The 27,673-nt window shown below is 43.9% G+C and overlaps 1 protein-coding gene across 3 annotated transcripts; it reads left to right on the plus strand.

Annotated features, from left to right (window-relative positions):
- The first annotated feature begins 535 nt into the window (after positions 1 to 535).
- Positions 536 to 27,193, plus strand: LOC118362678 (epithelial splicing regulatory protein 2-like). Of its 3 annotated transcripts, none has more exons than XM_052485053.1 (17): positions 536 to 704; positions 877 to 1,028; positions 1,476 to 1,604; positions 8,309 to 8,422; positions 11,237 to 11,351; positions 11,435 to 11,536; positions 11,905 to 11,959; positions 12,493 to 12,603; positions 12,756 to 12,888; positions 13,171 to 13,213; positions 13,792 to 14,093; positions 14,866 to 15,096; positions 15,281 to 15,479; positions 18,247 to 18,463; positions 18,952 to 19,147; positions 25,008 to 25,107; positions 25,674 to 25,823. In XM_052485053.1, exons 2-16 carry the CDS (start codon positions 897 to 899, stop codon positions 25,095 to 25,097), a joined length of 2,169 nt encoding a protein of 722 aa, XP_052341013.1. In that variant the 5' UTR covers positions 536 to 704; positions 877 to 896; the 3' UTR covers positions 25,098 to 25,107; positions 25,674 to 25,823. The 3 variants fall into 3 exon arrangements, with proteins under 3 accessions (XP_052341013.1, XP_052341018.1, XP_052341009.1); XM_052485058.1 differs by lacking the exon at positions 25,674 to 25,823 and adding an exon at positions 21,203 to 21,224; XM_052485049.1 differs by lacking the exon at positions 25,008 to 25,107 and having other exon boundaries at positions 25,674 to 27,193.
- The last annotated feature ends 480 nt before the right edge of the window (positions 27,194 to 27,673 follow it).

Consider the following 27,673-nt stretch of genomic DNA (forward strand, 5'->3'; position numbering starts at 1 on the left):
CTACCCAGACTATCTGCATTGACCCCCTTTGAGAGACTGCATTTGACTCATCACATATGCTGCTGCTATTGTTTATTATATTTTCAAGTCACTTTATCCCTACCTATAAGCACATATCTATCTCAATCACCTCGTGCCCCTGCACATCGACTCGGAACTGGTACCCCACAAGTTATCATTACTCATTGTTTATGTATTCTTCGTTATTATTTTTCTGTTTTCTCTACATTGTTGGGAAGGGAGCGTAAGTAAGCATTTCACTGTTAGTCTACAGCTGTTGTTTGCCAAGCACGTGACAAATAACGTTTGATTTGGTTTTGAATGTAGCCTTACTTCTGGTGTGCCAAATCGCAAGTACTCTGTCGGTGTGATAGAGGCGTTAGGTGCTGTACTACTTCAAAGGTGTGTGAACAGCCGGATTCTTATTTGCTACTACTTCCGCCAAACATGCTAAACCAATCAGGTTAGTTTACATAGATTTTGGTGCGCTATGTCCCGCCCTCACCTTTGCCATGCGGCCAATAGGCCAACTCCTGGGAGCTTGACTGAAAGTAAGCGGCTGAATCATACACAGGTAGCTCAGAAAAATAGCGAGGGAGGAAAAACAATTCTGGGCTTGTCATGGAGTTCGCTTGAAAGAAAACAATTTTCTTTACCAGTTAAACCAGTATCTCTGGATAGAACACGCGCAAGTACTTGATCAGGTAGAGTCTTTGGTCGAAATCTCTTTCTTGTCCTCTTGAAAATAATCTTTCTTTCCCCCTATTCATTTACTTGACTTCAATTGAATTTCCAGACCTTTTGTTTGCTTCTCTTATCACTGGAAAAAGGTGGACCCTGGTGTTATTTTTATTTCATCTTTGCTTTTAATTGTAGTTTTACCCTTGTGGTCCCTGATGGCTTCGCACAGTGATACTCTGGTGGTGTTCTTTGGGGCAACAGCTGGTGCAAATGGGGGTAAACTGGGTTCGGATGAGAGGGAAATAATTCTCTTGGTGTGGCAAATTGTGGATCTACTTGAGAAAAAGGTACGGACTTTCTCACCCGTTGTAAAGGTTTCTTCTTGACTTTTTAGTGTTTTTGTGTCCATAGTAGTGGATTCATGTTTTAACTTGACAGCTGACATATTAATCAACAAAGGTATGTGTTCTGTAATTATTTGTGGGTCACAGTTTTAAAAGTGTGCATGGGCCTCAACTAATCCAACCGATAGGCTCATGGGTGCGTAGCCTACACCTGTCAGATTTAACTTCAGTGAAATGCTTTAAATATATGTTGAAAGATGCATACCTCTTTGGTTATATGTCAACGCCTTGACATTGACAACTGTGCGTTGACAATTAACTGCATAAAATTGTCCTGCCATGTTTAGTGCTGACTTGGGAAATTTGTTGCGTTTTCACCAAACTGTACTCTGTAGTTCATTACTAAAATGGGTGGCACATGCCGTGGTGAAACACCGATTCCGTTCACAGGTTGGGAAACTTCAGAGACGTCTTGTGAAGCCCGACTCTTTGGAGTTGACAGACCAGAGTAAAGAGGCGACTGGGCTGTCTGTGGAGGAACTCTACAAGGTTGAACCTCTGGACAAAGTTCTGCAACAGGTGAGACTGATTAGGCTACTGGTGAAGATTCCTGTTCAGGCCCTAAAACATTTTAGGACTCAAATCTGGAGTCTTGTCCTTTGCTTTCCTGCATTCTCAGACTTAAATATTTTAAACCTGACTCCAAAGAAAAGCTTAAGATGCTGAACAAAGCATTTAATCGTTAATATGATAATGGCTGAACTTTAACTGACAAAAACAACCATGCATGATAAGAATGACAGCATTCAAATGGTCTGTGTCACCAACCACCTGGAGGGAGATAACGGGATGAAGCTTGATGATGAAGCTTTAAGTAAATGTCAAGGTGTGTCGATTTTTCTCAACAAATGGAAACCCCTGGAAGGTATCTGATCTTTACAAATGATTCCACTTGGTTTGGCTGCTGTTTGGCCTTTTAAACCCTGACAGGCTGTGAGTAGTTCAATCCAAAATGGTATCCTATTCCCTATAGTGCACTACTTTTGACCAGAGCCCTATGAGAATAGGGTGCCATTTGGGACCGGCTCAGTGTAGTTGCTGGTTTGAGTAGGTTTGCTTGGCTAAGCAGTGACTGCCGTGGGGTTGAGGTAGGGACGGGGAGGCAAGCAGGTCTAGTCTTGTCCCAGACTGATGCGAGTGGCAGACATCTGGAAGACTGAATGTTTACCTGGGAATGCAAAGAAATACCCCTGCTGGGTAGAGAGGACAAAGTGTGGGAGTGACAGAGACCCCTTGCCATAGCCCAGTACCTGTTTTCTCAGGCCAGGTAGTTGTGCGATAAGGCAGTCTTCCTGTTTATGATGACCAGGATGTAAAAGTGTTTTCAGGTTCCACCTCCCCTGGTATGTTTTGACAAAAGAAGGGCTTATGTTGCCAAACGTGTTTCTCAACCGCTCTGTCTGCCTGCAGTGTTGAGAGTATTTGTATTGCACTCTGTAGATAGTTACACCAAATCCCATCCACTCTGTAGGTAGGTAGTTACACCAAATCCCATCCCCGCCCCCAGCAGTATTTCAATAATTGTAAACCCCATATTACCAGACTCTCCTTGTGATTTAGGGTTACGATTAGAGACGCTGTCTGACTCAATGCTGTGGTCCTCTCCCATGCAACAAGCAGGTTTGTTGAAGTGACCAGTCCTTCCTCAACAACATTTTGCCATATAGACCCTGAGTTTGACAGTGCTCTTGCTGTTGACACACTATAGATTTAGAGTAGATCCGTACCGCAAGATGCTCTCACTGCTGATTGCTGAAGTAATCTCTAGTTTGAGTTTCTATAGCTGCAAGCCGTCCCAATTCATTTGTTTTGTGGGTCTGTGGACCCTTTAAAGATTAACCAGAAAAATCAATTTTTTACTGGCTTACCTCTGTCTGCTAGGTCACTTTCTCTTGCCATTGGTCAGGTTTAGTTTATTTATTTGTCTCTATTGATTTAAGTCAGGCAGTCAGTGGAGGAATGGAGACATTCAGCTAATGTGAGTCATACGAGAGACTGCCTTTGGGGTTGTAGGTAGGAATCGCTAACTAACCTAGCAGAGACCATATCTCAGTGGACCTGTCAATGTCATAAGGCCAGAGTAGCCAAGCCAAGGATGCAGATTTGTTTTCTTTGGTGAAAGATTTATTCAGTCTGAGAAAAATGTCGATAGAGATTAGAGCTGGGCTGCACCCTTTCCATTTGGGGGGGGGGCGGACTTTAAATAACTACTGTTCCTTGTGGGCTTGTAGCCTGCCTTCGATTCAGCATATCAACACATTTCTCTCCCTAAGATTGAGTTTATAAAAATAAGAAGTCAGAATCCTGTTGTAGTTTCTCTAAGTGTTCTCAGATCAATGGGTTTGTCTGGAAGACATTTGGGGTTTGGACTTATTGAACCCCAGTCAGTCTTAGGCCCTCACTTATTAGGGCTAGTATTGAGTGTGAAGAGCCTCATATCAGTGCAGTGATAGTACACAGGCTCTGACATGCTGTGTTCCAGGGACCCTGGAGCAAAGCATGTTCAGCTCTCTGTGCTGCTAAGACTCTCTCATAGGTGGGGCAGCGTCACCCTGTTCCAGGTTGTGAAGGCACTGGGGCAGGTGCACAGCAGAAGCAGATAATGAAAGATAGTGCCAGCAGCAATAAAACACTCGCTCGGTCTTCTCCCTTCCTGCTCTCCAACAGCATTGTACCTTATAGAGAACAAGCCAGAGGATCCTATACAGAGCCAGCATTGTAAACATCTAATCTCCACAGTCCAGTCATAAAATGACTAAAGTTTGGGACAGTGGTGTGACTGTAACAGGCCTAGCCATGAGTACTGCCTGGTACTCTCTACTCCCTTATCGTGAGCCTCATCACCACCCCTGCTCTACTCCTCTCCATGGGTCCAGCCTCAACACCATGCAAACACATCAGCTATAGCTTATACTACAGAGCAAACACAGATGGGGCCAGGTTCAAGGCTAAACTCCTACCTCATACTCACCCATGGCACAGTGCAACAGAGAACCTCCCATTGGGGGAAAATGAAACCAATGGTAATCAATGAATGGTTGGCTGGTCAGGTATATTACAGCGACCGTCTATGCACGTTCTCATTGGTTGCATGTTGACATTTCCTATTCTGACAGCCTTGCTGCTAGTGTTGGCATATTTATCAATACCTGTTTCCTTTGTTAGGCCTGTCCTGTTGGACATGTTTGCTCTAATAGTATGCTGGTTTGGCAGAGAGGATAGAGTAAAGGGTGTGTCGCTTAGTTCCTTGAAACCATTTGTTTCTATTCCTTATCCTGCTGCTGGTTGTGCAAGGTGAGGCTGCATAGATATGAAAACAGCGGTGAGCTAACAAACACCACACCTCACCCACCATGCATTAGGTTGAACACAACTACCTTCACATCCTGGTCTGTTCCTGCTTGTACATGTGTGTGGAGAGGGTTCTTGGTAACTAAACAAATGTGATAGATATTTGCATGTCAGTGTCTGAGGTGACAGAAGAATGTTTAATATCCGATGGCTTCTGAGAATGATGCTCTACCCCCCGAAACAGAGGAATAATTTTGAATTCCACAGCGCCTCAACCTGTTTGTGCTGTTTTGTTCCTCTCTTTGTCACATTCTCAACTGTGTCAGTCGAGACTTTCCTTGACTAATATTTGTCCTATTATCTATGGGACTACTTAAATGACTGGGTTCTATACCATAGATGTTACCAGATACGTTACAGTATCTGTTGATACCCCTATGACATACAGTGTGTGTCATCTGTCATGGCTCCCATATGATGAGTCATTGACCTCTGGATCCTTGGCAGCCAGTATTTTCAGAGAAAGCCAGTCAGTTGTCTTAGGGGCCTATCTGACCGGCCCACCTTAGCTAATGAGCTTCCTGTGTGTATCAGTGCTTCCCTAACCCAGATGTTATCACACTATGGTGAAATGTAGCGTACCAGGCCCTGAAGTGGCATGGGATCCCACAGCTCCACGTGGCAAGACAGACCTGTCCAACAGCCCAGCATCCTGGTCCCGGTCACCACGAGGACTCAAACATCTCATCTCTTTTAGGGTGTGATGGGTTCAGGATAGCTGTAGGCAATAGATGCAATGAAGGGTTCAACAAAACTTTTTTTTTGTAGTCTCAATACAATGCATATAATGGTATAGGGGGCGTAGTGTTGTTTTGTCCAGTGTGATGGTGCTTGTGGATAACGGCAAGTGAGTTGAAATAAGAGCCCCTCATTAACATAATTATTTCCCTCAAGTTGAACTCCCAGGTGGTCGCCCGAATATGATTTTAATGCCAATACAGATTTATTTATTTGTAATAATGACAATTACAACAATACTGAATGAACACTTATTTTAACTTAATATAATACATCAATAAAAATCTGTGAAATACGGAACCGTTTTGTATTTTATCTAACTGGTGGCATCCCTAAGTCTAAATATTCTTCTTACATTGCTCAACCTTTAATGTTATGTCATAATTACGTAGGATTCTGGCAAATTAGTTCGCAATGAGCCAGGCTGCCCAAACTGTTGCATATACCCTGACTCTGCGTGCAATGAATGCAAGAGAAATTACACAATTTCACCTGGTTAATATTGCCTGCTAACCTGGATTTCTTTTAGCTAAATATGCAGTTTTAAAAATATATACTTCTGTGTATTGATTTTAAGAAAGGCATTGGTGTTTTTGGTTAGGTACAGTCGTCCAACGATTGTGCTTTTTTCGCAAATGCGCTTTTGTTAAATCATCCCCCAGCGTTGCATCGATTATATGCAACGCAAGACGCGCTAGATAAACGAGTAATGTTATAACTTAGATTGTTTTTTTATAAGATAAGTTTAATGCTCGCTTGCAACTTACCTTGGCTTCTACTGCATTCCCGTAACAGGCAGGCTCCTCGTGGAGTGCAATGAGAGGCAGGTGGTTAGAGCGTTGGACTAGTTAACTGTTAGGTTGCAAGATTGGATCCCCCGAGCTGACAAGGTGAAAATCTGTCTTTCTGTTAACCCACCGTTCCTAGGCCGTCATTGAAAATAAGGTGTTCTTAACTGACTTGCCTAGTTAAATAAAGGTATAAAAATTTGGAAAAATCGGCGCCCAAAAATACAGATTACCGATTGTTATGAAAACGTGAAATCGGCCATTCTGATTAATCGGTCGACCTCGAGTCACTACAGTCCCTGGTTCGAATCCAGGCTGTATCACATTCGGCCATGACTGGCAGTCCCATAGGGCGGTGCATAATTGACCCAGCGTCGTCTGGGTTTGGCCGCAGTAGGCCGCCATTGTAAAAAATAATTTGTTAATTTAACTGACTTGCCTAGAAATTAGCCTCACCGACTCACAATTAGTCACTAACGACCATTAGATCTTCTGGACAGATAATGTGATAAGTAGTAGCTAAACAAACCACGAATTGGTGAATAGTTTATTAGAAATGGAAAGAGTATTTGAGAAGTGTTGCCTATTTTGATGTTGGCTAAATTGAGCAATTTTTTTACCTTTCAGTATCAGTCTGTCAAGGGAAATCTAGTTTTCTTTCTAACAAAGGTATCTATATATATTTCAGGATGTTGTGTATCAGAATTCATAAACAGTTTTGAGAACACAACTTGTCCAAAAAGTGGTTTCTTGGCACAACTTAAATTGGGCCACCTACACATTTTTGTACTGAATGAAGTATTACCACTACCTTTTTCAAAACCATTCCCATCTTTATTTCCAAAACACAATTCAACACGATCAAAATAGCTTTTTTTGTCTTTTAACATGAGCTTAACACCTAACAAACACTTGAGCCCATAGACTGGAGATCTCTGTTAAGGGTGTCAGTTATTTATTTTACTGTTGCAGCCAACGTATATACTGTTGCGTCGTCAGTGTACATAGACACACATGCTTTATTAAAGGTCACTGGAATATCATTAGTGAAAACAATAATGGCCTAAGCCAGCTGCCTTGCGGTACACCACACTCTACCACATTTGTTATAGAGGCTTCTGTGCTGGGTTTATGTCCTCGTATTGAAACTTAGAGACCCCAACTTATGTATAGAACAATCTTAAAATTACCTACTGTGGTTTAGACACAAGCATAATGAAACCTCTTAACACAATACATTAATTTGACTTGGTGAAAATATATATCTTTTGGACCTAACTTGCTTACCACTTTTTCCATGTGGTTTCTTCCTTCACAGACTCGATACAATGACGACCTCTTCCTCAATATTTGATCAGATGATACATTTTATGTGTGGTTTCCTAGAAACAAGGGTGGCTCAACTTATCCCACTCTCCACCAATAGACAGGATACCAAAACTATATCCTCAAAGAAGGAAGCCAGCCTAGCTAGAAATACATTTGGCAGCACTAACTGGCAAATTGGTGAGGTTAGTGTTGTTGGTTGAGGTGATGGTGAGGTGTTATGTCTGACTGTTAAAAGACACCAGTAATGTTTACACAACACTAGTAATGGGCCACATTAAATGCAATGATTATTACTGAACACAGACCTATTTCGGAGTCCCTGCTGTGGGGCATGGTAAGTGTTTTTTTTATAGGGCCTAGTGATTGGCAAACATTGTTTTATAGGAAGCGAAGCAGCGGCTGGTTTCTCTGGCTGGGTTTGGTTGTTTTCCCCTTTCCTGTCTGGTTGTGACTTGGTCTAACTGCTAAGTGAAATCCTCCCTGTTCCAGGTGCTGATTAGCACCACAATCCCTCTTGTCTGCTTCCTTGCTATGAAAACACCTGAAAAAAAACTATTCACATTGGTAAATCTCAGGATGCATCCCTACCTGTTCTTCTCCCAGAAAACACAAACCTACCTGTTCAGGGAACTTGTTCGTACCAGTAGGTCTAAAGACTTGGCCTATTTAAAGTGTTAAAGGTTAGAAACACTGTGCTAATTCTTATGGGAGAGAACTCCCTGAGCACTATTACTCTAAAACAAACCAAGCATAAAAACCTTTGTAGTTAGCAGTTTGCTGCAGCAGAGCATAATTAATCAGGACTGTTTTACTCTGTGGTTGCTCAGAGGTGACATTGGCACTCCCATGTTTGTCTGCTGGGCACAAGTGGTTTACACTGGATCTCTAAAAGACCATAGGGAGCTACTTGGCTGATAACTAAAGTATGACTTTACTTTGTTGGTTTTGTGTGTGTGACTCATTGTATGTTCTCACAATAACTCTCATCTTGTATCTTTTTTCATTCTCTCCCTACAGTTCCAGCAGTCCGTCTCAGCGGAGTTGAAGGCTCTGGGCAGAAGCTCCTACACACTTTGTGTCGACGGGCCCCTCATCATACGACAGGCCCTTCACCCTGAGGCCTCCAAGAAGGTATTGAGTGGCCCTTGATTTTCTAACCTACCATTTAGGGAAAATGTAGCAATTTTGATAGAAAATATAATTGCCTTTATTTACTGACCAAGTTAGGGGAATTTCCACCACATATAGAGTTGAAGTCGGAAGTTTACATACATTAAGGTTGAAGTCATTAAAACTCGTTTTTCAACCACTCCACAACTATAGTTTTGGCAAGTCAGTTAAGACATCTACTTTGTGCACGACGCAAGTAATTTTTACAATTGTTTACAGACAAATAATTTCACTTATAATTCACTATCACAATTCCAGTGGGTCAGAAGTTTACATGCACTAAGTTTACTGTGACTTTAAACAACTTCGAAAATTTCAGAAAATTGTCATGGCTTAAGAAGCTTGTGATAGGCTAATTGACATAATTTGAGTCAATTGGAGGTGTACCTGTGGATGTATTTCAAGGCCTACCTTCCAACTCAGGTCCTCTTTGCTTGACATCATGGGAAAATCAAAAGAAATCAGCCAAGACGTCAGAAAAATAAATTGTAGACCTTCACAAGTCTGGTTCATCCTTGGGAGCAATTTCCAAACGCCTGAAGGTACCACATTCATTTGTACAAACAATAGTACGCAAGTATAAACACCATGGGACAACGCAGCCGTCAAACCGCTCAGGAAGGAAGCGCGTTTTGTCTCCTAGATATGAAAGTACTTTGGTGCGAAAAGTGCAAATCAATCCCAGAACAACAGCAAAGGACCTTGTGAAGATGCTGGAGGAAACGGGTACAAAAGTATCTATATCCATAGTTAAACGAGGCCGCTCAGCAAGGAAGAAGCCACTGCTCCAAAACCACCGTAAAAAAACAAACGGACTACTGTTTGCAACTGCACATGGGGACAAAGATCATTATTTTTGGAGAAATGTCCTCTGGTCTGATGAAACAAAAATAGAACTGTTTGGCCATAATAACCTTTTATGTTTGGAGGAAAAAGGGGAAGCTTGCAAGCCAAAGAACCATCCCAACTGTGAAACGTGGGGGTGCTTTGCTGCAGGAGGGACTGGTGCACTTCACAAAATAGATGGCATCATGAGGTAGGAAAATTAGGTGGATATATTGAAGCAACATCTCAAGACATAACTCAGGAAGTTCAAGCTTGGTCGCAAATGGGTCTTCCAAATGGACAATGACCCCAAGCATACTTCCAAAGATGTGGCAAAATGGCTTAAGGACAACAAAGTCAAGGTATTGGAGTGGCCATCACAAAGCCCTGACCTCAATCCTATAGAAAATTTGTGCGCAGAACTGAAAAAGCGTGTTCGAGCAAGGAGGCCTACAAACCTGACTCAGTTACACCAGCTCTGTCAGCAGGAATGGGCCATAATTCACAACTTATTGTGGAAGGCTACTCAAAACATTTGACCCAAGTTAAACAGCTTAAAGGCAATGCTACCAAATACTAATTGAGTGTATGTAAACTTCTGACCCACTGGGAATGTGATGATAGAAATAAAAGCTGAAATAAATTATTCTCTCTACAGTTATTCTGACATTTCACATTCTTAAAATAAAGTCGTGATCCAAACTGACTTAAGATAGAACATTTTTACCAGGATTAAATGTCAGGAGTTGTGAAACTGAGTTTAAATGTATTTGGCTAAGGTGTATGTAAACTTCTGACTTGAACTGTTTCATACATACATGCATACACACACACAGTACTGTTCAAACGTTTGGGGGCACTTAAATTTCCTTGTTTTTTAAAAAGAAAAGCGCCATTTTTTTTGTCTAATTTTGTCTAATAAAATGAAATTGATCAGAAATGTAGTGTAGACATTTTTAATGTTGTAAATGACTATTGTAGCTGGAAATGGCTGGGGAAAAAAGGAATATCTTCTTAGGCGTACAGAGGCCCATTATCAGCAACCATCACTCCTGTGTTCCAATGGCACGTTGTGTTAGCTAATCCAAGTTTATTTTTAAAAGGCTAATTCGATTATTAGAAAACCATTTTGCAATTATGTTAGCACAGCTGAAAACTGTTGTTCTGATTTAAAGAAGCAATAAAACTGTCCTTCTTTAGACTAGATGGGTATCTGGAGCGTCAGCATCCCTTGACAGAATAGCACAAACTGGCCCTAACCAGAATAGAAAAAGTGGGAGGCCCCGGTGCACAACTGAGCAAGAGGACAAGTGCATTAGTGTCTAGTTTTAGAAACAGACATTTCCAGCTACTACAATAGTCATTTCCAACGTTAACAATGTCTACAAGGTATTTCTGATCAATTTGTTATTTTAATGGACAAAAAATGTGCTTTAAAAAACACTTGACATTTCTAAGTGACCCCAAACTTTTGAACGTGTGTGTATATATATATACATGCATGCATGCATACATGGAAAAGGTATTATGTTCATCAGTCTCTTGGACTTTGTTCAGGTGAAGTAGGCACAATGCTATAATTCAGTTCAGATAATGAGTCTGGTATTTGTTTGTGTATGTTCTTTACATTTGACCTTTTAGCCACGTGTCTAAGTTGTAATTCCTGGGTCACAGTTAGCAGTATTTCTCCTGTGCTTGTGTTGAGCAGTAACATCATATTCTGCAAAGAAATGCTAGCTATCCACACAATCATCCGTAGATGGCTTCATGTCATATTTTCTTCCCTGCTTTATCTCATCACGTCTTTATGCCACCTATTCCTGGCTCCCTTCTTCATTGCATCACTCCTATTATCCCTACTTTTCATGAGGTCTGTCTACAGAGTACGCTACTATTCAGTGAATGTTGAATGGACTAATGACTGACCTACCTGTTGTGTGTCTGTTTCAGAACCTGGTTCTTCCGGAGTGTTTCTACTCCTTTGTGGATGTGAGGAAAGAGTTTCACAAATGTTGTCCCAATGCTGGACAGGTCCAGGACCTAACACTGCACTCTATGCTAGAATGTAAGTCAGTCAGATGAAATGTAATCTCATTTGTTCCTAGTACTTATATAAACGACTGATAAAACATCCTTACATGTGTGTAGATGTGTGCATCCCAGAACTTCCCCTGTCAGAGCAGGTGATGGGGCTGAAGGAGGTGAGGTGTATGGTCCAGCTCTCCCTGCACATCCTGGCTGAGCCATACAGTAAGTCTATACATCTCCTCTTTTGCTATCGCATTTCCCCCCACTCTCTGTCTGTGCCAGTCCCACCTGGCCACCCCACAGCCCTGTCAATCTCTCTATGCTAGGTGGCTAACAGGAATGCTGCTGAAGTTGCAGGCTGGCAGACCAGACCTGTTGAGCATGAAACAACCTGGCAGCGTGGAGCAACACTTACAAACAACATTTGTTGTATTGTTCAGTCTGAATATAAGTGAAGTTGATTGGCTTCTGTTGGCGGATCCAATGTCAAGCCTAATGTGAAGTTATTTTTTATCAGTATGGTCCTTTTGATTGTAAATGTGGATAGAAGTTTGATCCATATTGTAAATTAGTGTTTGAATCTCTTGCAGACCACACATTCTCATGCTTTGAAGCTGTGAAGTACAAGCTTGAATCGGGAGCATGGTATGTATATTCTCAGTGCATCGACTTAATGTAACCTCACTCAACCAGGTTGTGGCCACGTCTATACTAAACCTGTTTACTGTAGTTGAAGCCTAACCAACCGTCCCTCCCATGTTCAGAGCCAGGCTCGTAGCATTGATTACAGCAACAAGGGAAACCACAAGCGTGTCATTAAACCACTCCAACTTTGCCATTAAGTACTTAACTGGCTATCCAATAGCACCACACAAATCCCACTACGGTGTCCAATACCCATTGCCCTGACAACCCCTGACATGTGTGTTGCCGTGCTAGAGTAGTGTGAAGTAGACTGTTAAACTGCGTAAGTCCCAATTTTTACCATGACTCTCTCTGACGAAGACAACTTACTGAAACACTTTGGTTTTTAACAATATAGAAGTACTATTCAAGTCCATTTACATTGTCTTGAAGAGTTTCTGAACATGACTTTCTCTGTCTCATACAGCATTGAGTTTAGTGTGTTAAACACCGTTCCCCATGTTGACTGTGCCCCCCTGGTTTGTCCCCTGCAGCAGGAAGACCGAGCCAGTGGACAGTGAGACAGTGATCAGAGCCAGGGGGTTGCCATGGCAATCCTCTGACCAGGACATCGCCCGCTTCTTCAAGGGCCTCAACATCGCCAAGTATGTTACCAAAACATGACTGTGTGTCGTGATTAAGCCGCGGTTCCACTGAGAATTGGCGACTAATACCCACAAGTTGTACATGCAGCTTCGTCTCCATAGAGGGTCAAATTGTTCTGACCTTTCCTCCAACCTCTCCCTGTGTATTTCAGGGGTGGTGTGGCCCTCTGTCTGAACGCCCAGGGCAGGAGGAATGGTGAAGCACTGGTTCGGTTCATCAACCAGGAGCACAGAGACCTGGCCCTGGAGAGACACAAACACCACATGGGCAGCAGATACATTGAGGTCAGCATCTGTATAACACAGCAGCCCCTACATCTAACACAGCAGCCCCTACATCTAACACAGCAGCCCCTACATCTAACACAGCAGCCCCTACATCTAACACAGCCATACTAATGCTGTTGCTTCACTAATGGATCCAATACCGTTACAGCATCAGCTATGCAGCCAATACTGTTACAGAGGAAAAAAGTGTCATGCTTTCCAACTGTAGCACAATGCATGTTGCACTGGTCAGATGAAAGGCCATTTGGAGTTGCTAAAAGTCTCCTCTCATCCTCACAGGTATACAAAGCCACAGGAGAGGAATTCCTCAAGATCGCTGGAGGTCAGATTTCACACTCCCCTTTTTTCCCCTCTTTCCCCTTGACTAGAGGGGCTTTCCCTGTTCCTCCGCCCTGTACCGCTCCAGTTGCCTGGCTTATCCTGGGGGAATGAAAGGTGCTTTGTGGGCCTCACCCTCACCCCTCAGAGGCTAGTTGGAGGAAGGTAACTTTACCCCTGGCTGACAGTGCCTCACCTCATCCTCCCGGTGGCCAGTGAAAGGCCCAGCTCAGGGCCATACAAAGGGGGCGTGAATAGACAAAGAGCAGAGCTGATACAGGAGAGAGAGCAGGGGGAGAGACGAGTGTCTGTCTGTGGACTCTAACCAGTCGACTGGAGATCTATAATATCTTTCAAGACATTGGACTTTCAGCAGATACTGTTTTCCCTATACTCTGACTCACTGCTCTTGTTTTAATGTCTACTCTTGTATTTTAAAGTGATGTAATGCATTTTATCATTTTATTTATTAGTGGCAATAAGCAACAATAATGTGCATGTTAAAGGGACCAAGTAATTAGCTAAAGGTCTTAATTCTCATTTATAGCGAACTCTGTTTCCTCTCCCTCTGTGTGACTGTAGGCACATCCAACGAGGTGGCCCAGTTCCTGTCCAAGGAGAACCAGGTGATCATTAGGATGAGGGGTCTTCCCTTCACCGCCTCTCCCCAGGACGTGTTGACCTTCCTGGGGGCCGACAGCCCCGTGACGGACGCCAGCGATGGCCTACTCTTCGTAAAGTACCCTGACGGGCGGCCCACAGGCGACGCCTTCGTCCTGTTCTCCTGTGAAGAGTACGCTCTGAACGCCCTGAAGAAACACAAGCAAATCCTGGGCAAGAGATACATTGAGCTGTTCAGAAGCACTGCAGCAGAGGCCCAACAGGTAAAACACATCAGTCACTGTTTCTAGGTGTAGTATACAGTCACTATGAGGTAGAGCTGTTCACACAGGTTCAGTGTAGTAGAATGTAGAGCTGTTCAGAAGCACTGCAGCAGAGGTCCAACTGGTAAAACACATCAGTCACTGTTTCTAGGTGTAGTATACAGTCACTATGAGGTAGAGCTGTTCACACAGGTTCAGTGTAGTAGAATGTAGAGCTGTTCAGAAGCACTGCAGCAGAGGTCCAACAGGTATGGCATCTAGGGACTCAATGGGGTTTCTTTACTACTTAACCTACTATCAAAGATGCATCATTGCCATACCTGTTGCACCCTTGTACTGCAGCCAAGGTGCAACAGTTACATTATAGTAGACCGTCACTGTGAGGTAGAGATGCATAGAGCGTTTTAAAGACAGTTGAGGTCCAACAGGTACAGTGTTCTAGGCACTGCCTGTCACTTGAGATCATTTCTTTAGAACGGAGGACTCCTGGCGATGAACCTCTTTCTCCATATTTAACCAGTTCTCTAATTTGTTGTGCAATGACTTGTGTTTACGTGTGTTTACGTGCCGTGACACGGCATAGAACGCGGTCCCCATGAGTCAGTTTGCTGGAGGATGGTACTTGTGTCGTGACACAGGAGTTGTTTGTTTGACTATATCAAAGCCTCTTGTAAATGAATGTCAACATGACTCAACACCACAGAAACACAGCAATATAATGAAGTCGGTGCCGACTTTGTCGTCTGAGCTTTTGACCTCTGCCCTCTGTTAGGTCCTGAACCGTTACATGTCCACCCCTCTGATCTCCACGCTGCCCTCCTCTTCCATGGTCCCCATGCCGGTCTTGGCCACGCCCCCCTACCTGGCGACTGGCAGCACGCGGGACTGTGTCCGTTTGCGAGGTCTACCCTACACTGCTGCTATAGAGGATATACTGGAGTTCATGGGAGAACACACTATTGATATTAAACCACATGGAGTTCATATGGTGCTCAACCAACAGGTACTGGTTGGTACACACACACCATGGTACTTTCCCCCGTCTTATAGTAAATACTTAGTGTAGATGAAGTGATGGGTACAAGCCGAGGATTCGGAAGCATCTCCACTATTGTGATGTGACCAAAGTTCCCACCTAACCCTTCCATCAGAGCATCACTCATCTCTAACCTCCCTCTCCTCTCCAGGGTCGTCCCTCAGGTGACGCCTTCATTCAGATGAGGTCAGCTGACAGGGCGTTCATGGTGGCCCAGAAGTGCCACAAGAAGATGATGAAGGACCGCTATGTGGAGGTGTTCCAGTGTTCTACTGAGGAGATGAGCTTCGTCCTGATGGGAGGAACACTGAACCGCAGCGGCCTGTCCCCTCCACCCTGCAAACTACCCTGTAAGTCCATAATAGACCTAGCTGAATCACTGCATGTCCCATTGATGTTTCAGAACATATCACGTAAACAGGAGAATATGTAGCAAGAACAACAGGACAAGTAGCTTTCAGAAATGTCCGTTTTAATAATAAACAAGCATGTTTCAGTCAATGTTATGCCTTTTTTTAATCGTTTGTTCAGGGAACATACACTGCTCAAAAAAAATAAAGGGAACACTTAAACAACACAATGTAACTCCAAGTCAATCACACTTCTGTGAAATCAAACTGTCCACTTAGGAAGCAACACTTATTGACAATAAATTTGACAATAAATTTCACATGCTGTTGTGCAAATGGAATAGACAACAGGTGGAAATTGTAGGCAATTAACAAGACCCCCAATAAAGGAGTGGTTCTGCAGGTGGTGACCACAGACCACTTCTCAGTTCCTATGCTTCCTGGCTGATGTTTTGGTCACTTTTGAATACTGGCGGTGCTTTCACTCTAGTGGTAGCAGAAGACGGAGTCTACAACCCACACAAGTGGCTCAGGTAGTGCAGCTCATCCAGGATGGCACATCAATGGGAGCTGTGGCAAGAAGGTTTGCTGTGTCTGTCAGCGTAGTGTCCAGAGCATGGAGGCGCTACCAGGAGACAGGCCAGTACATCAGGAGACGTGGAGGAGGCCGTAGGAGGGCAACAACCCAGCAGCAGGACCGCTATCTCCACCTTTGTACAAGGAGGAGCAGGAGCACTGCCAGAGCCCTGCAAAATGACCTCCAGCAGGCCACAAAGGTGCATGTGTCTGCTCAAACGGTCAGAAACAGACTCCATGAGGGTGGTATGAGGGCCCGACGTCCACAGGTGGGGGTTGTGCTTACAGCTCAACGCCGTGCAGGACGATTGGCATTTGCCAGAGAACACCAAGATTGGCAAATTCGACACTGGCGCCCCGTGCTCTTCACAGATGAAAGCAGGTTCACACTGAGCACATGTGACAGACGTGACAGAGTCTGGAGACGCCGTGGAGAACATTCTGCTGCCTGCAACATCCTCCAGCATGACCGGTTTGGAGGTGGGTCAGTCATGGTGTGGGGTGGCATTTCTTTGGGGGGGCGCACAGCCCTCCATGTGCTCGCCAGAGGTAGCCTGACTGCCATTAGGTACCGAGATGAGATCCTCAGACCCCTTGTGAGACCATATGCTGGTGTGGTTGGCCCTGGGTGCCTCCTAATGCAAGACAATGCTAGACCTCATGTGGCTGGAGTGTGTCAGCAGTTCCTGCAAGAGGAAGGTATTGATGCTATGGACTGGCCCGCCCGTTCCCCAGACCTGAATCCAATTGAGCACATCTGGGACATCATGTCTCGCTCCATCCACCAACGTCATGTTGCACCACAGACTGTCCAGGAGTTGGCGGATGCTTTAGTCCAGGTCTGGGAGGAGATCCCTCAGGAGACCATCCGCCACCTCATCAGGAGCATGCCCAGGCGCTGTAGGGAGGTCATACAGGCACGTGGAGGCCACACACACTACTGAGCCTCATTTTGACTTGTTTTAAGGACATTACATCAAAGTTGGATCAGCTTGTAGTGTGGTTTTCCACTTTAATTTTGAGTGTGACTCCAAATCCAGACCTCCATGTGTTGATAAATTTGATTTCCATTGATAATTTTTGTGTAATTTTGTTGTCAGCACATTCAACTATGTAAAGAAAAGTATTCAATAAAAATATATCATTCATTCAGATCCAGGATGTGTTATTTTAGTGTTCCATTTTATTTTTTTGAGCAGTGTATTACACAGGCAGGGTTAGCTGTAGTAATTATGCCCTCCATATTAGTTGTAACACACCCATTAAAACACTGACGGGTTTGTTTGCATACACATGGTTAAAGTGGGTGTGTCTATCTATCCCAGTGTACTTTGTTCTATTAGTGCCCTGTTGCTATAGAGATTAGATTCCTGCTTATCATATCACTAGAAGGCAGTGCACACTCTTGGTGTGGCTATTGGCTGTTGTGAATTCTGATGGAAACACTTTGAGAGCAGTTGCTCAAATGGCTGTTTGTTTGCTGTCAACTTTGTTTCCATTTATTCAACCTCATGTTTGACAACTGTAATCTCACTGACTTGACCTGGAGTTATGGCAGTCACTCACTCGGGTTGCCAGGTTGGTAGCAGAGTGTACCTGGGAACGCTCATCCCCACAAGGTCACTCGGTGCCTTCAGCCCAACAAGGTCACTTGCGTTGCCAAATTGGTTTGGGGAGTGTACCTGCAAACCCGCCCTCAACCCACAAGGTCATCTGACTGTGTTTTGTGTCAATGTGGCAACAGACCCATACAGCCTGTTTGTGTGTAAATACACAACTTCCCTCCATCCCTCACTGTGTTTATGTTGTAGGGTTAGGGTAACATCAAGGACAGAACTGGAGCAACTGAGTACAATACTGCCTTGAGGCTTTTATGTGACTAACAGTCTTATCAATCATATGTAAAACTAGAGTTTTTCCTAGGGACCATGCTTCTGCATTGCTTGCTCTTTGGGGTTTTAGGCTGGGTTCCTGTATAAGCACCCGGTGACAACTGCTTATGTAAAAAGGGCTTTATAAATACATTGGATTGATGTTGTATGCCGCTGGGAGCTGTGTGATGGTTCAGCGTGATGTTTGATGTGCAGGCTTAGGCATGATGGTGTAGTAATATTGAGGTTATGATAAGGATCCAATGTTCCTGTGTGGTTGTATCTGAGATTCTGAACTTCGCTCTCTGTCCTCTCCCCAGGTCTGGCTCCTCCAGCCTATGCTGCGTTCCCTTCTCCTGCCATGCTCTCTGAGGCTGCTCTGTACCAGCCCCCCCTACTGGCCACCCCCAGAACACCCCAGCCCCCACACAGCCCCCACCCCACCCCCACCCTGGCCTACTACCCCCCACAGCACCACCCTGCACAGTTCTACATGAACATGAACATGAACATGAACTACACTGCGTACTACCCCAGGTTAGTGCGAACTACACTGCGCGCTACCCCAGGTTAGTGCGAACTACACTGCGCGCTACCCCAGGTTAGTGCGAACTACACTGCGCGCTACCCCAGGTTAGTGCGAACTACACTGCGCGCTACCCCAGGTTAGTGCGAACTACACTGCGCGCTACCCCAGGTTAGTGCGAACTACACTGCGCGCTACCCCAGGTTAGTGCGAACTACACTGCGCGCTACCCCAGGTTAGTGCGAACTACACTGCGCGCTACCCCAGGTTAGTGCGAACTACACTGCGCGCTACCCCAGGTTAGTGCGAACTACACAACCATTTCCCTTTCGGGTTTTGTCAATATGAACTGTACATCCTCTTTTGTCATGTGTGTTTCATGTATGTATGCAGTTCAACGTGCCATGTTTGGTATTGATTTGACACTGGAACATCTTCTGAATAATGTATACTTGCTTCCAAAGAAAGAAAAATAAAATGTGTTTCTCTCTCGCTCTAGCCCCCCAGTCTCTCCCTCCACGATGAGCTACTTTGCGTCTCCTCCAGGGTCAGTAGCGTTAGCGGCCCAGCAGCCCCATGCCCAAGGCCACGTTGCCTCTCCCATGATGCCCCAGCACGGCGCTCTAGTTAGGATGCAGGGTCTGCCCTACAACGCCGGGGTCAAAGACATCCTCAGCTTCTTCCAGGGATACCAGGTCAGAACCTCTAATATGACCCCCACTACTAACCTCTCCTTCTCCCTCCATAGTCCCCCCTCCCTCTACCCCAGTCTCCGTAGTTCCAGTCTCCCCAGCCCCCGTCTCAAACTCCATTGCAGTTTAATGTGTCTTGGTTGATTTTCTTCGACACTCTTTTTTTTTTGTGTGTATTGTCCCTTTCATATACAAAGATCCCACAATTTTATCATGGCAGCTTTTTTGTGGGGGTAAAAAAACATGGCACATTAAAAGCCACCTAAGACCTAGTCATGATTCCTGCATGTTCACAGATGCTGTAACCAAAATACAGGTATTGGGTCTGTGTGATTGGTTCTCTGCTTTTATTCATGTAAATTCATGAACACTTCCATTGTTTTAACACCTCCCTAATTTGAAATGCAAACAGCCCCCATGGTTTAACAACATCCCTGCCAGTTATTCACTGACATGTATAAAAGGAGTATACCTGCACATGAGTTGGAAATAAGGGGCTGTTTGAAAGGGGCTCATATAAACATTGCCTTGTGGTATGTTACCTGTAAAAATGCATCTTCTGTCTGGTTTAGGAGCTGTTGGTTAGAGTCCTGCATCTGGTCAGCTCCCTGCGGTTGACCTGCAAAAAAAAAATCAGCTAGCGGGTGCAATGATAAAGTTATTTCAACCCACGGGTCGGCTCTCGGTTCAGAACAATTATTTTGCTGGTCTGAAGCATTTTAAATCAAGATAATATATATATATATATATTTTTTTTTACAAACCCTGGAGCTTATTGTGTTGCGAATTCCATTCTGTGAGCGGTGAGGCAGACATGTAGGCTACCAGCCATGCACGCAGTGGATCAGGGAACTGTCCATTGTGTGGTGCTGAACCTTGTGTTTTATCCCCCCACGTGAATACCTTGCCAAGTGTACTTTCCCTGGCTAGCCTAGCTCACGTGAAAAAGGCTAACGTAGGCCTAACCGGAGAAATAAAAAGGTTATGAAATACACCATAGTGGCAACAGGTGCTGCGGGAGTCATTGTGGACCAGGACAACAACCCGGTAGATGGAGTGGCTATGCAAACAGCAAAACTTGCAAGCAGGTATTTGTTTAAGGTGGGCCAATTCAGTTTAATATCAGTTAATTCAGGCTTTCGTTCATTTGGACCATACGCAGGCCATATGGAGTTTAAACCGGTGCGCTGGTTAAAGTTTGAGTAGGCTATAGCTTATAAATGTATTATTGCAGCCTATAAACAATTCCAAGAATAAAATGTTTCAATTCAATTATTTGATTATCTAAACAATATTGAATGTAAAGGTTTTGTCAGCTATAGGCAATTCTATGCAAGTGGATCAGGTTGAGAAAAATCTTTCGTTAGATGGGCCTCTGAATTGGTTTTGGGCGGGTGAGGCTCCAGAACTGACCCGTGTAGGACTCTACTGTCGGTACCTGGGGCAGCAGGGTAGCCTAGTGGTTAGAGCGTTGGTGTAGTAACCGGAAGGTTGCAAGTTCAAACCCCTGAGCTGACAAGGTACAAATCTGTCGTTCTGCCCCTGAACAGGCAGTTAACCCACTGTTCCTAGGCCGTCATTGAAAATAAGAATTTGTTCTTAACTGACTTTCCTAAAGGTAATTTTTTTTTTAATTTAAAAAAAAAAACATTGTATGGCTTGTGTTACATAAAATGTTATTGGTCATGTACACAATTTGCAGATGTTATCACGGGTGCAGTGAAATGCTTATGTTTCTAGCTACAACAGTGCAGTAATATAAAACAATACACACAAATTAATAAATACCTGGACAAACTGTCCAAACCTTTATTCATTAATAGCATATTTGTATAATTCCCCAACTTCATGACAAAACCAGCTTTATGTTTAACTACAAGCCTGTAGGCAACCCCATCATTCAGAATTGAACAGTCAGTGTGCTCATATATTAGCAACCAGAATGCTTTACTGCAACACAAACCATGGTTCAGCACTGCAGCATATTCAATAAGGGACGTGTGCACTTGTGCTCTCCCCTTTTCTTGCTTCTCCCTCATTGGCTGACTGGCTGAGTAGGCGGAGTGAGTCTACAGAGGAGGTATGAACTGAACTCTCACAGTACTGTGACTGACTGTGCTGGTTGGGCAGGTGTATTAGGTGTTTTAGCCTGAGGATATAGGGATGGGACTGAGGTGTTTTTGTTTTAAGGTTTGGGTCTCTGTGCTCTTAAAGGTTTGTTTAGAAAAGATTGTAATGTCATATGTGTGTGTGTGTGTTTTCCTCGGGGTAACTCTAAGCTCCCAGCATGTGAGAACACCTGACCAGTTACTGTAGGGCTTTACAGTCCTACACACTGTGTGTGTGTATATGCTAAAGAGAGGGTGTTGCTGAGTTCAGTCCTGACTCTTGGATAAACCACTGTAAACTCATCCTGACCGGTTGTCCCCTGGTTTCTGCTATCTGGATCAATTAGAAACGTGTTGTGCTGTTTGACTGAGCACTCCGTTTGGGTGAGGAACTGTTCTGAGTGGTGGATTGGTGTCTTACATTACACTTGTAGTGAATGCATGTACAGTTGAAGTCAGAAGTTTACATACACTTAGGTTGGAGTCATTAAATCTTGTTTTCAACCACTCCACACATTTCTTAACAAACTATAGTTTTGGGAAGTCGGTTAGGACATCTACTTTGCATGACACAAGTCATTTTTCCAACCATAGTTCACAGACAGATTAATTCACTGTATAACAATTCCAATGGGTCAGAAGTTTACATACACTAAGTTGACTGTGCCTTTAAACAGCGTGGAAAATTCCTGAAAATGTCATGGCTTTAGAAGCTTCTGATAGGCTAAATGACGTCAACTAGAGGTGTGCCTGTGGATGTATTTCAAGGCCTACTTTCAAACGCAGTGCCTCTTTGCTTAACATCATGGGAAAATCAAAAGAAATCAGCCAAGACCTCAGAATTTTTTTTTGTAGACCACAATTCTGGGTCATCCGTAGGAACAATTTCCAAGCGCCTGAAGGTACCACATTCATCTGTACAAACAATAGTACGCAAGTATAAACACCATGGGACCACGCAGCCGTCATACCGCTTAGGAAGGAGACACCTTCTGTCTCCTGGAGATGAATGTACTTTGGTGCGAAAAGTGCAAATCAATCCTAGAACAACAGCAAAGGACCTTGTAAAGATGCTGGGGGAAACGGGTACAAAAGTATCTATAGCCACAGTAAAACGAGTTCTATATCGACATAACCTGAAAGACCAATCAGCAAGGAGGAATCCACTGCTCTAAAACCATCATAAAAAAAGCCAGACTACGGTTTGCAACTGCACATGGGGACAAAGATGGTGTTTTTTGGAGAAATGTCCTCTGGTCTGATGAAACAAAGAAATAGAACTGTTTGGCCATAATAACCATCGTTATGTTTGGAGGAAAAAGGGGGAAGCTTGCAAGCCAAAGAACACCATCCCAACCGTGAAGCACAGGGGTGGCAGTGTCATGTTGTGGGGGTGCTTTGCTGTAGGAGGGACTGGTGCACTTCACGAGGGAGGAAAATTAGGTGGATATATTGAAGCAACATCTCAAGACATAAGTCAGGAAGTTAAAGCTTGGTCACAAATGGGTCTTCCAAATGGACAATGACCCCAAGCATACTTTCAAAGTTGTGGCAAAATGGCTGAAGGACAACAAAGTCGAGGTATTGGAGTGGAAATCAAAGCCCTGACCTCAAGAACATTTGTAGGCAGAACTGTGTGTGCGAGCAAGGAGGCCTACAAACTTGACTGTTACACCAGCTCTGTCAGGAGGAATGGGCCAAAATTCACCCAACGTATTGTGGGAAGCTTGTGGAAGGCTACCCGAAATGTTTGGCCCAAGTTAAACAATTTAAAGACTATGCTACCAAATACTAATTGAGTGCATGTAAACTTCTGACCCACTGGGAATGTGGTGAAAGAAATAAAAGCTGAATTAAATTATTCTCTCTTATTATTCTGACATTTCACATTCTTCAAATATTGAGGTGATCCTAACTGACCTAAGACAGGGAATTGTTACTAGGATTAAATGTCAGGAATTGTGAAACTTGAGTTTTTAAAAAATTTATTTGGCAAAGGTGTATGTAAACTTCTGACTTTAACTGTATGTACAGTGGGGCAAAAAAGTATTTAGTCAGCCACCAATTGCAAGTTCTCCCACTTGAAAAGATGAGGCCTGTAATTTTCATCATAGGTACACTTCAACTATGACAGACAAAATTAGAAAAAATATCCAGAAAACCACATTGTAGGATTTTTTTAAATGAATTTATTTGCAAATTATGGTGGAAAATAAGTATTCGGTCACCCACAAACAAGCAAGATTTCTGGCTCTTACAGACCTGTAACTTCTTCTTTAAGAGGCTCCTCTGTCCTCCACTCGTTACCTGTATTAATGGCACCTGTTTGAACTTGCTATCAGTATAAAAGACACCTGTCCACAACCTCAAACAGTCACACTCCAAACTCCACTATGGCCAAGACCAAAGAGCTGTCAAAGGACACCAGAAACAAAATTGTAGACCTGCACCAGGCTGGGAAGACTGAATCTGCAGTAGGTAAGCAGCTTGGTTTGAAGAAATCAACTATGGGAGCAATTATTAGGAAATGGAAGACATACAAGACCACTGATAATCTCCCTTGACCTGGGGCTCCACACAAGATCTCACCCCGTGGGGTCAAAATGATCACAAGAACAGTGAGCAAAAATCCTAGAACCACACGGGGGGGACCTAGTGAATGACCTGCAGAGAGCTGGGACCAAAGTAACAAAGCCTACCATCAGTAACTCACTACCCCGCCAGGGACTCAAATCCTGCAGTGCCAGACGTGTCCCCCTGCTTAAGCCAGTACATGTCCAGGCCCGTCTGAAGTTTGCTAGAGAGCGTTTGAATGATCCAGAAGAAGATTGGGAGAATGTCATACGGTCAGATGAAACCAAAATATAACTTTTTGATAAAAACTCGTTGTTTTTGGAGGACAAAGAATGCTGAGTTGTATCCAAAGACCACCATACCTACTGTGAAGCATGGGGGTGGAAACATCATGCTTTGGGGCTGTTTTTCTGCAAAGGGACCAGGGCGACTGATCCGTGTAAAGGAAAGAATGAATGGGGCCATGTATCGTGAGATTTTGAGTGAAAACCTCCCATCAGCAAGGGCATTGAAGATGAAACGTAGCTGGGTCTTTCAGCAGGACAATGATCCCAAACACACCGCCCGGGCAATGAAGGAGTGGCTTCGTAAGAAGCATTTCAAGGTCCTGGAGTGGCCTAGCCAGTCTCCAGATCTCAACCCCATAGAAAATCTTTGGAGGGAGTTGAAAGTCCGTGTTGCCCAGCAACAGCCCCAAAACATCACTGCTCTAGAGGAGATCTGCATGGAGGAATGGGCCAAAATACCAGCAACAGTGTGTGAAAACCTTGTGAAGACTTACAGAAAACGTTTGACCTCTGTCATTGCCAACAAAGTATTGAGAAACTTTTGTTGTTGACCAAATACTTATTTTCCACCATAATTTGCAAATAAATTCATAAAAAATCCTACAATGTGATTTTCTGTTTTTTTTTTTTTCTCTCATTTTGTCTGTCATAGTTGAAGTGTACCTATGATGATAAATTACAGGCCTCATTTTTTTAGGTGGGAGAACTTGAACAATTGGTGGCTAACTAAATACTTTTTTTGCCCCACTGTATGTTCCAAAGACAGTTTTTAGGTGGGTTGTTGGGGACTTGTGGTGTATATAAATTTAAGTGTGATTTGTATTTATGTGCTGTGTGTGTATATAATGCTCTATCAAGTCCCCCTGTCTGACTGTGAACCTCATTACACTGTAGTACTCTCCTGAAGACTACAGCAGCATGGTTCAGATGAGTCAGGGACAGACCAGGAGTCTGATCCAGCCCAAAGAGTGGCTCTGTCTGTAGGGAGACTTGGGTAAGTTACCAGCCTACCCTGTACCTCACATGGCCCCCGTCTGCCGTGCTGCCTGCCTGCCTGCCTTCCGGTCCACCTGCCTAACGTGAAATCAAGTGTGCTCCACTTATGTGACTGTTTCTCCTCTCCTCCTCCTCGCTCTCTCCCTTCCTCTCCTCCTCCTCGCTGTCTCCCTTCCTCTCCTCATCCATCTAGCCCTTGACCTGAGTGTGCTAACCTACTCCCACAGACTGATCAGGGGATTGCTTTTGGACTGTAGCTCTTCTAAAGGGAAGCATGCATTAGAAGGAATTGCATTGACCTGTGGTTTCTCGTCTGACTCATCCAACTCTACTGGGTTGATCAGTTCAGTATCTTCTCCAACTCTACTGGGTTGATCAGTGCAGGATCTCCTCTCCAACTCTACTGGGTTGATCAGTGCAGGATCTCCTCTCTCCTTTGCCAGATTGTGGCCCCCTGGTGTTGGGATGGTGCTAATGACTGAGCGGTGTGGCTTCTATCCCCTCTGTCTCTCTCTCTCTCCACGACTCTTCATCTCTCCATCTCCTGTGGTTTGTTGCCTCCAGCTCCAGCCGGACGCCGTCCTCCTGTTGTACAACTTCAGTGGCCAGTGTAGCGGCGAGGCCCTGATCACCTTCCCCAGCGAGGAGTCAGCCAGGCGGGCCGTGGCCGAACGCGCCAACCACCCCCTGTCTGGTCTCCCCATCCGTCTGCTGGTGTGCTGCGACTGACCTCGACCAGCTGACCGTGACCATGGAGGGAGGAGTCGAGGACCACAACCGCTGATTCCTTCTCCCTTGTCACTTCCTCTCCCTCCACTACTGATACAAACACGCACGTACACACACCTCCCCACAAACAATCTGCCGACTCTCCTCCCTCTTAGCCTCCTTCTCAAGCTCCCTCAACATTCATACACAGACCGACAGACACCTCTCCCCATAGAACTTGGTTGGTCACATATTTATATTTGATGCACATCCTCCTTACTGTGTGTCTGGCACGAAGTGCCTTGTGTGAATACTTCCATAACATCCACCGCCGATGCCAATGAAATGTACCACTCAATGTACCACTCACCTAAAGCATGAAACCACTTCTCCCCTTGTTTTAGATAAATGACCACTACAGCCCACTATATAAGATGTTCATACCTTCAAACAAAATCCCTATTCCCCTGTGTCTGGTTTGTCAGTCTGAAAACACTACTGTGTGTATCCTACTGTATGCATGCTAGATGTAAATGATGTGCCTTCCAATGCTGGGCTGTACAGTGTAATAATAGATAAGAGCCATATAGACTGACTGAAACTACTACTGTACTGGATAGAAGGGAAATCAGACGCTCGTTCCACTACTCCCTTTTCTAAAACTAGAAAAGACAAGGCCACTATGTACAGTAGTGAGAGCCACAGTAGCATGCTGGATGCTGAGCTTAATGACAGCTACTTGTGTCAGTGTTTGTTTCTGCTGTGAAAGCATTTGTATGGCATGCCATTCTATTTAGAATAGTATGTCCAAGTAATCTTTGTCTTTGTTACAATCCGAGTAGGCTGAGGCTCAATTAGCCGAAGTCTAATTTAGTTCTGTAGTGTACGAGCATGACCAATATTGATTCTTTGTTTAATCCAAAAAACTCTTCCTAAAATTTAGATTTATTTAAATGTGAAAAGAGTTGGCTGTTGGTCTGCATGATCTTCAGGCAATATCCTTTAAAGGGAGTAGATCTCTGTGCCATCTGTTTTCTTCCAGACGATATTTTATAGAAAACCGTGTCCTTCTGCAGCATGCGTTCCATTCTCCCTTGTTATTGGACTGTCAAACTGTGTTAAAAAAAATATATTAAAAAAATGCTGAATGAGTTGTTCCTGTGACTGGACTGCTGAGAACATTTGTGTCTGTTTCTCATATTTGCTATTCCTATATTACCCAGAGTGCAATAGCAGCCCCCTCTGTGGCTTGGCTGACCTCTGGTGGCTGATGGAAAACATTTTTTGTTTCTTTTAAGCAAGTTTGAGACTTGACTTGTATGAATTTAACTACTGTATGTGTATATAACTGTTTGAATAAATACAACTTTATTGCCCCAGTGTTTTAAATTGCCTTAATTTGTTCTGAACTGTGTCAATTAAATTCTATCGAAGAACTCAAGACATTTTAGACGAGGCCAATATACAGTAGTCTGTGACATGGTGGATGGTGTGCTTATTGACAACTAGTAGCTTTATTTTTGCTGTGTAAAGCATTTTTGAATGTATGGCATAATGCACCAATGAAATGTATTTTTACACTGGATTGAATTGGACAACTAGTGGTGCAAAAGATTTGGCTTGTTTATGGCACACACACGTTCATAAAGGTATTCTAGTAATCCCTATTAGTAGGCTGATCCAGTCCATTCCACATGTATATTCCAGTGTAAGTCTGGATGACTCCAATGAAATGAGGCCCTGCATAATAAAGTGATTTATTGCATATCAGTTATAAGGTGATCTGTTCAGGATTATCACCATCATTCCTCCCACACTACCAATTTATTAACACTGAACAAAAATGTAAACATGTG

The sequence above is a fragment of the Oncorhynchus keta genome, chromosome 2 (genome assembly GCF_023373465.1).
Source record: "Oncorhynchus keta strain PuntledgeMale-10-30-2019 chromosome 2, Oket_V2, whole genome shotgun sequence".
Lineage (NCBI taxonomy): Eukaryota > Metazoa > Chordata > Actinopteri > Salmoniformes > Salmonidae > Oncorhynchus > Oncorhynchus keta.

Excerpts from the sequence above, each read along its gene's own strand:
- LOC118362678 (XM_052485049.1), top strand. The coding sequence starts at position 897 with ATGGCTTCGCACAGTGATACTCTGGTGGTGTTCTTTGGGGCAACAGCT. Across the intron at positions 11,537-11,904 it reads CATCCTGGCTGAGCCATACA|ACCACACATTCTCATGCTTT; the intron begins GTAAGTCTATAC and ends AATCTCTTGCAG. Across the intron at positions 13,214-13,791 it reads ATTCCTCAAGATCGCTGGAG|GCACATCCAACGAGGTGGCC; the intron begins GTCAGATTTCAC and ends GTGTGACTGTAG.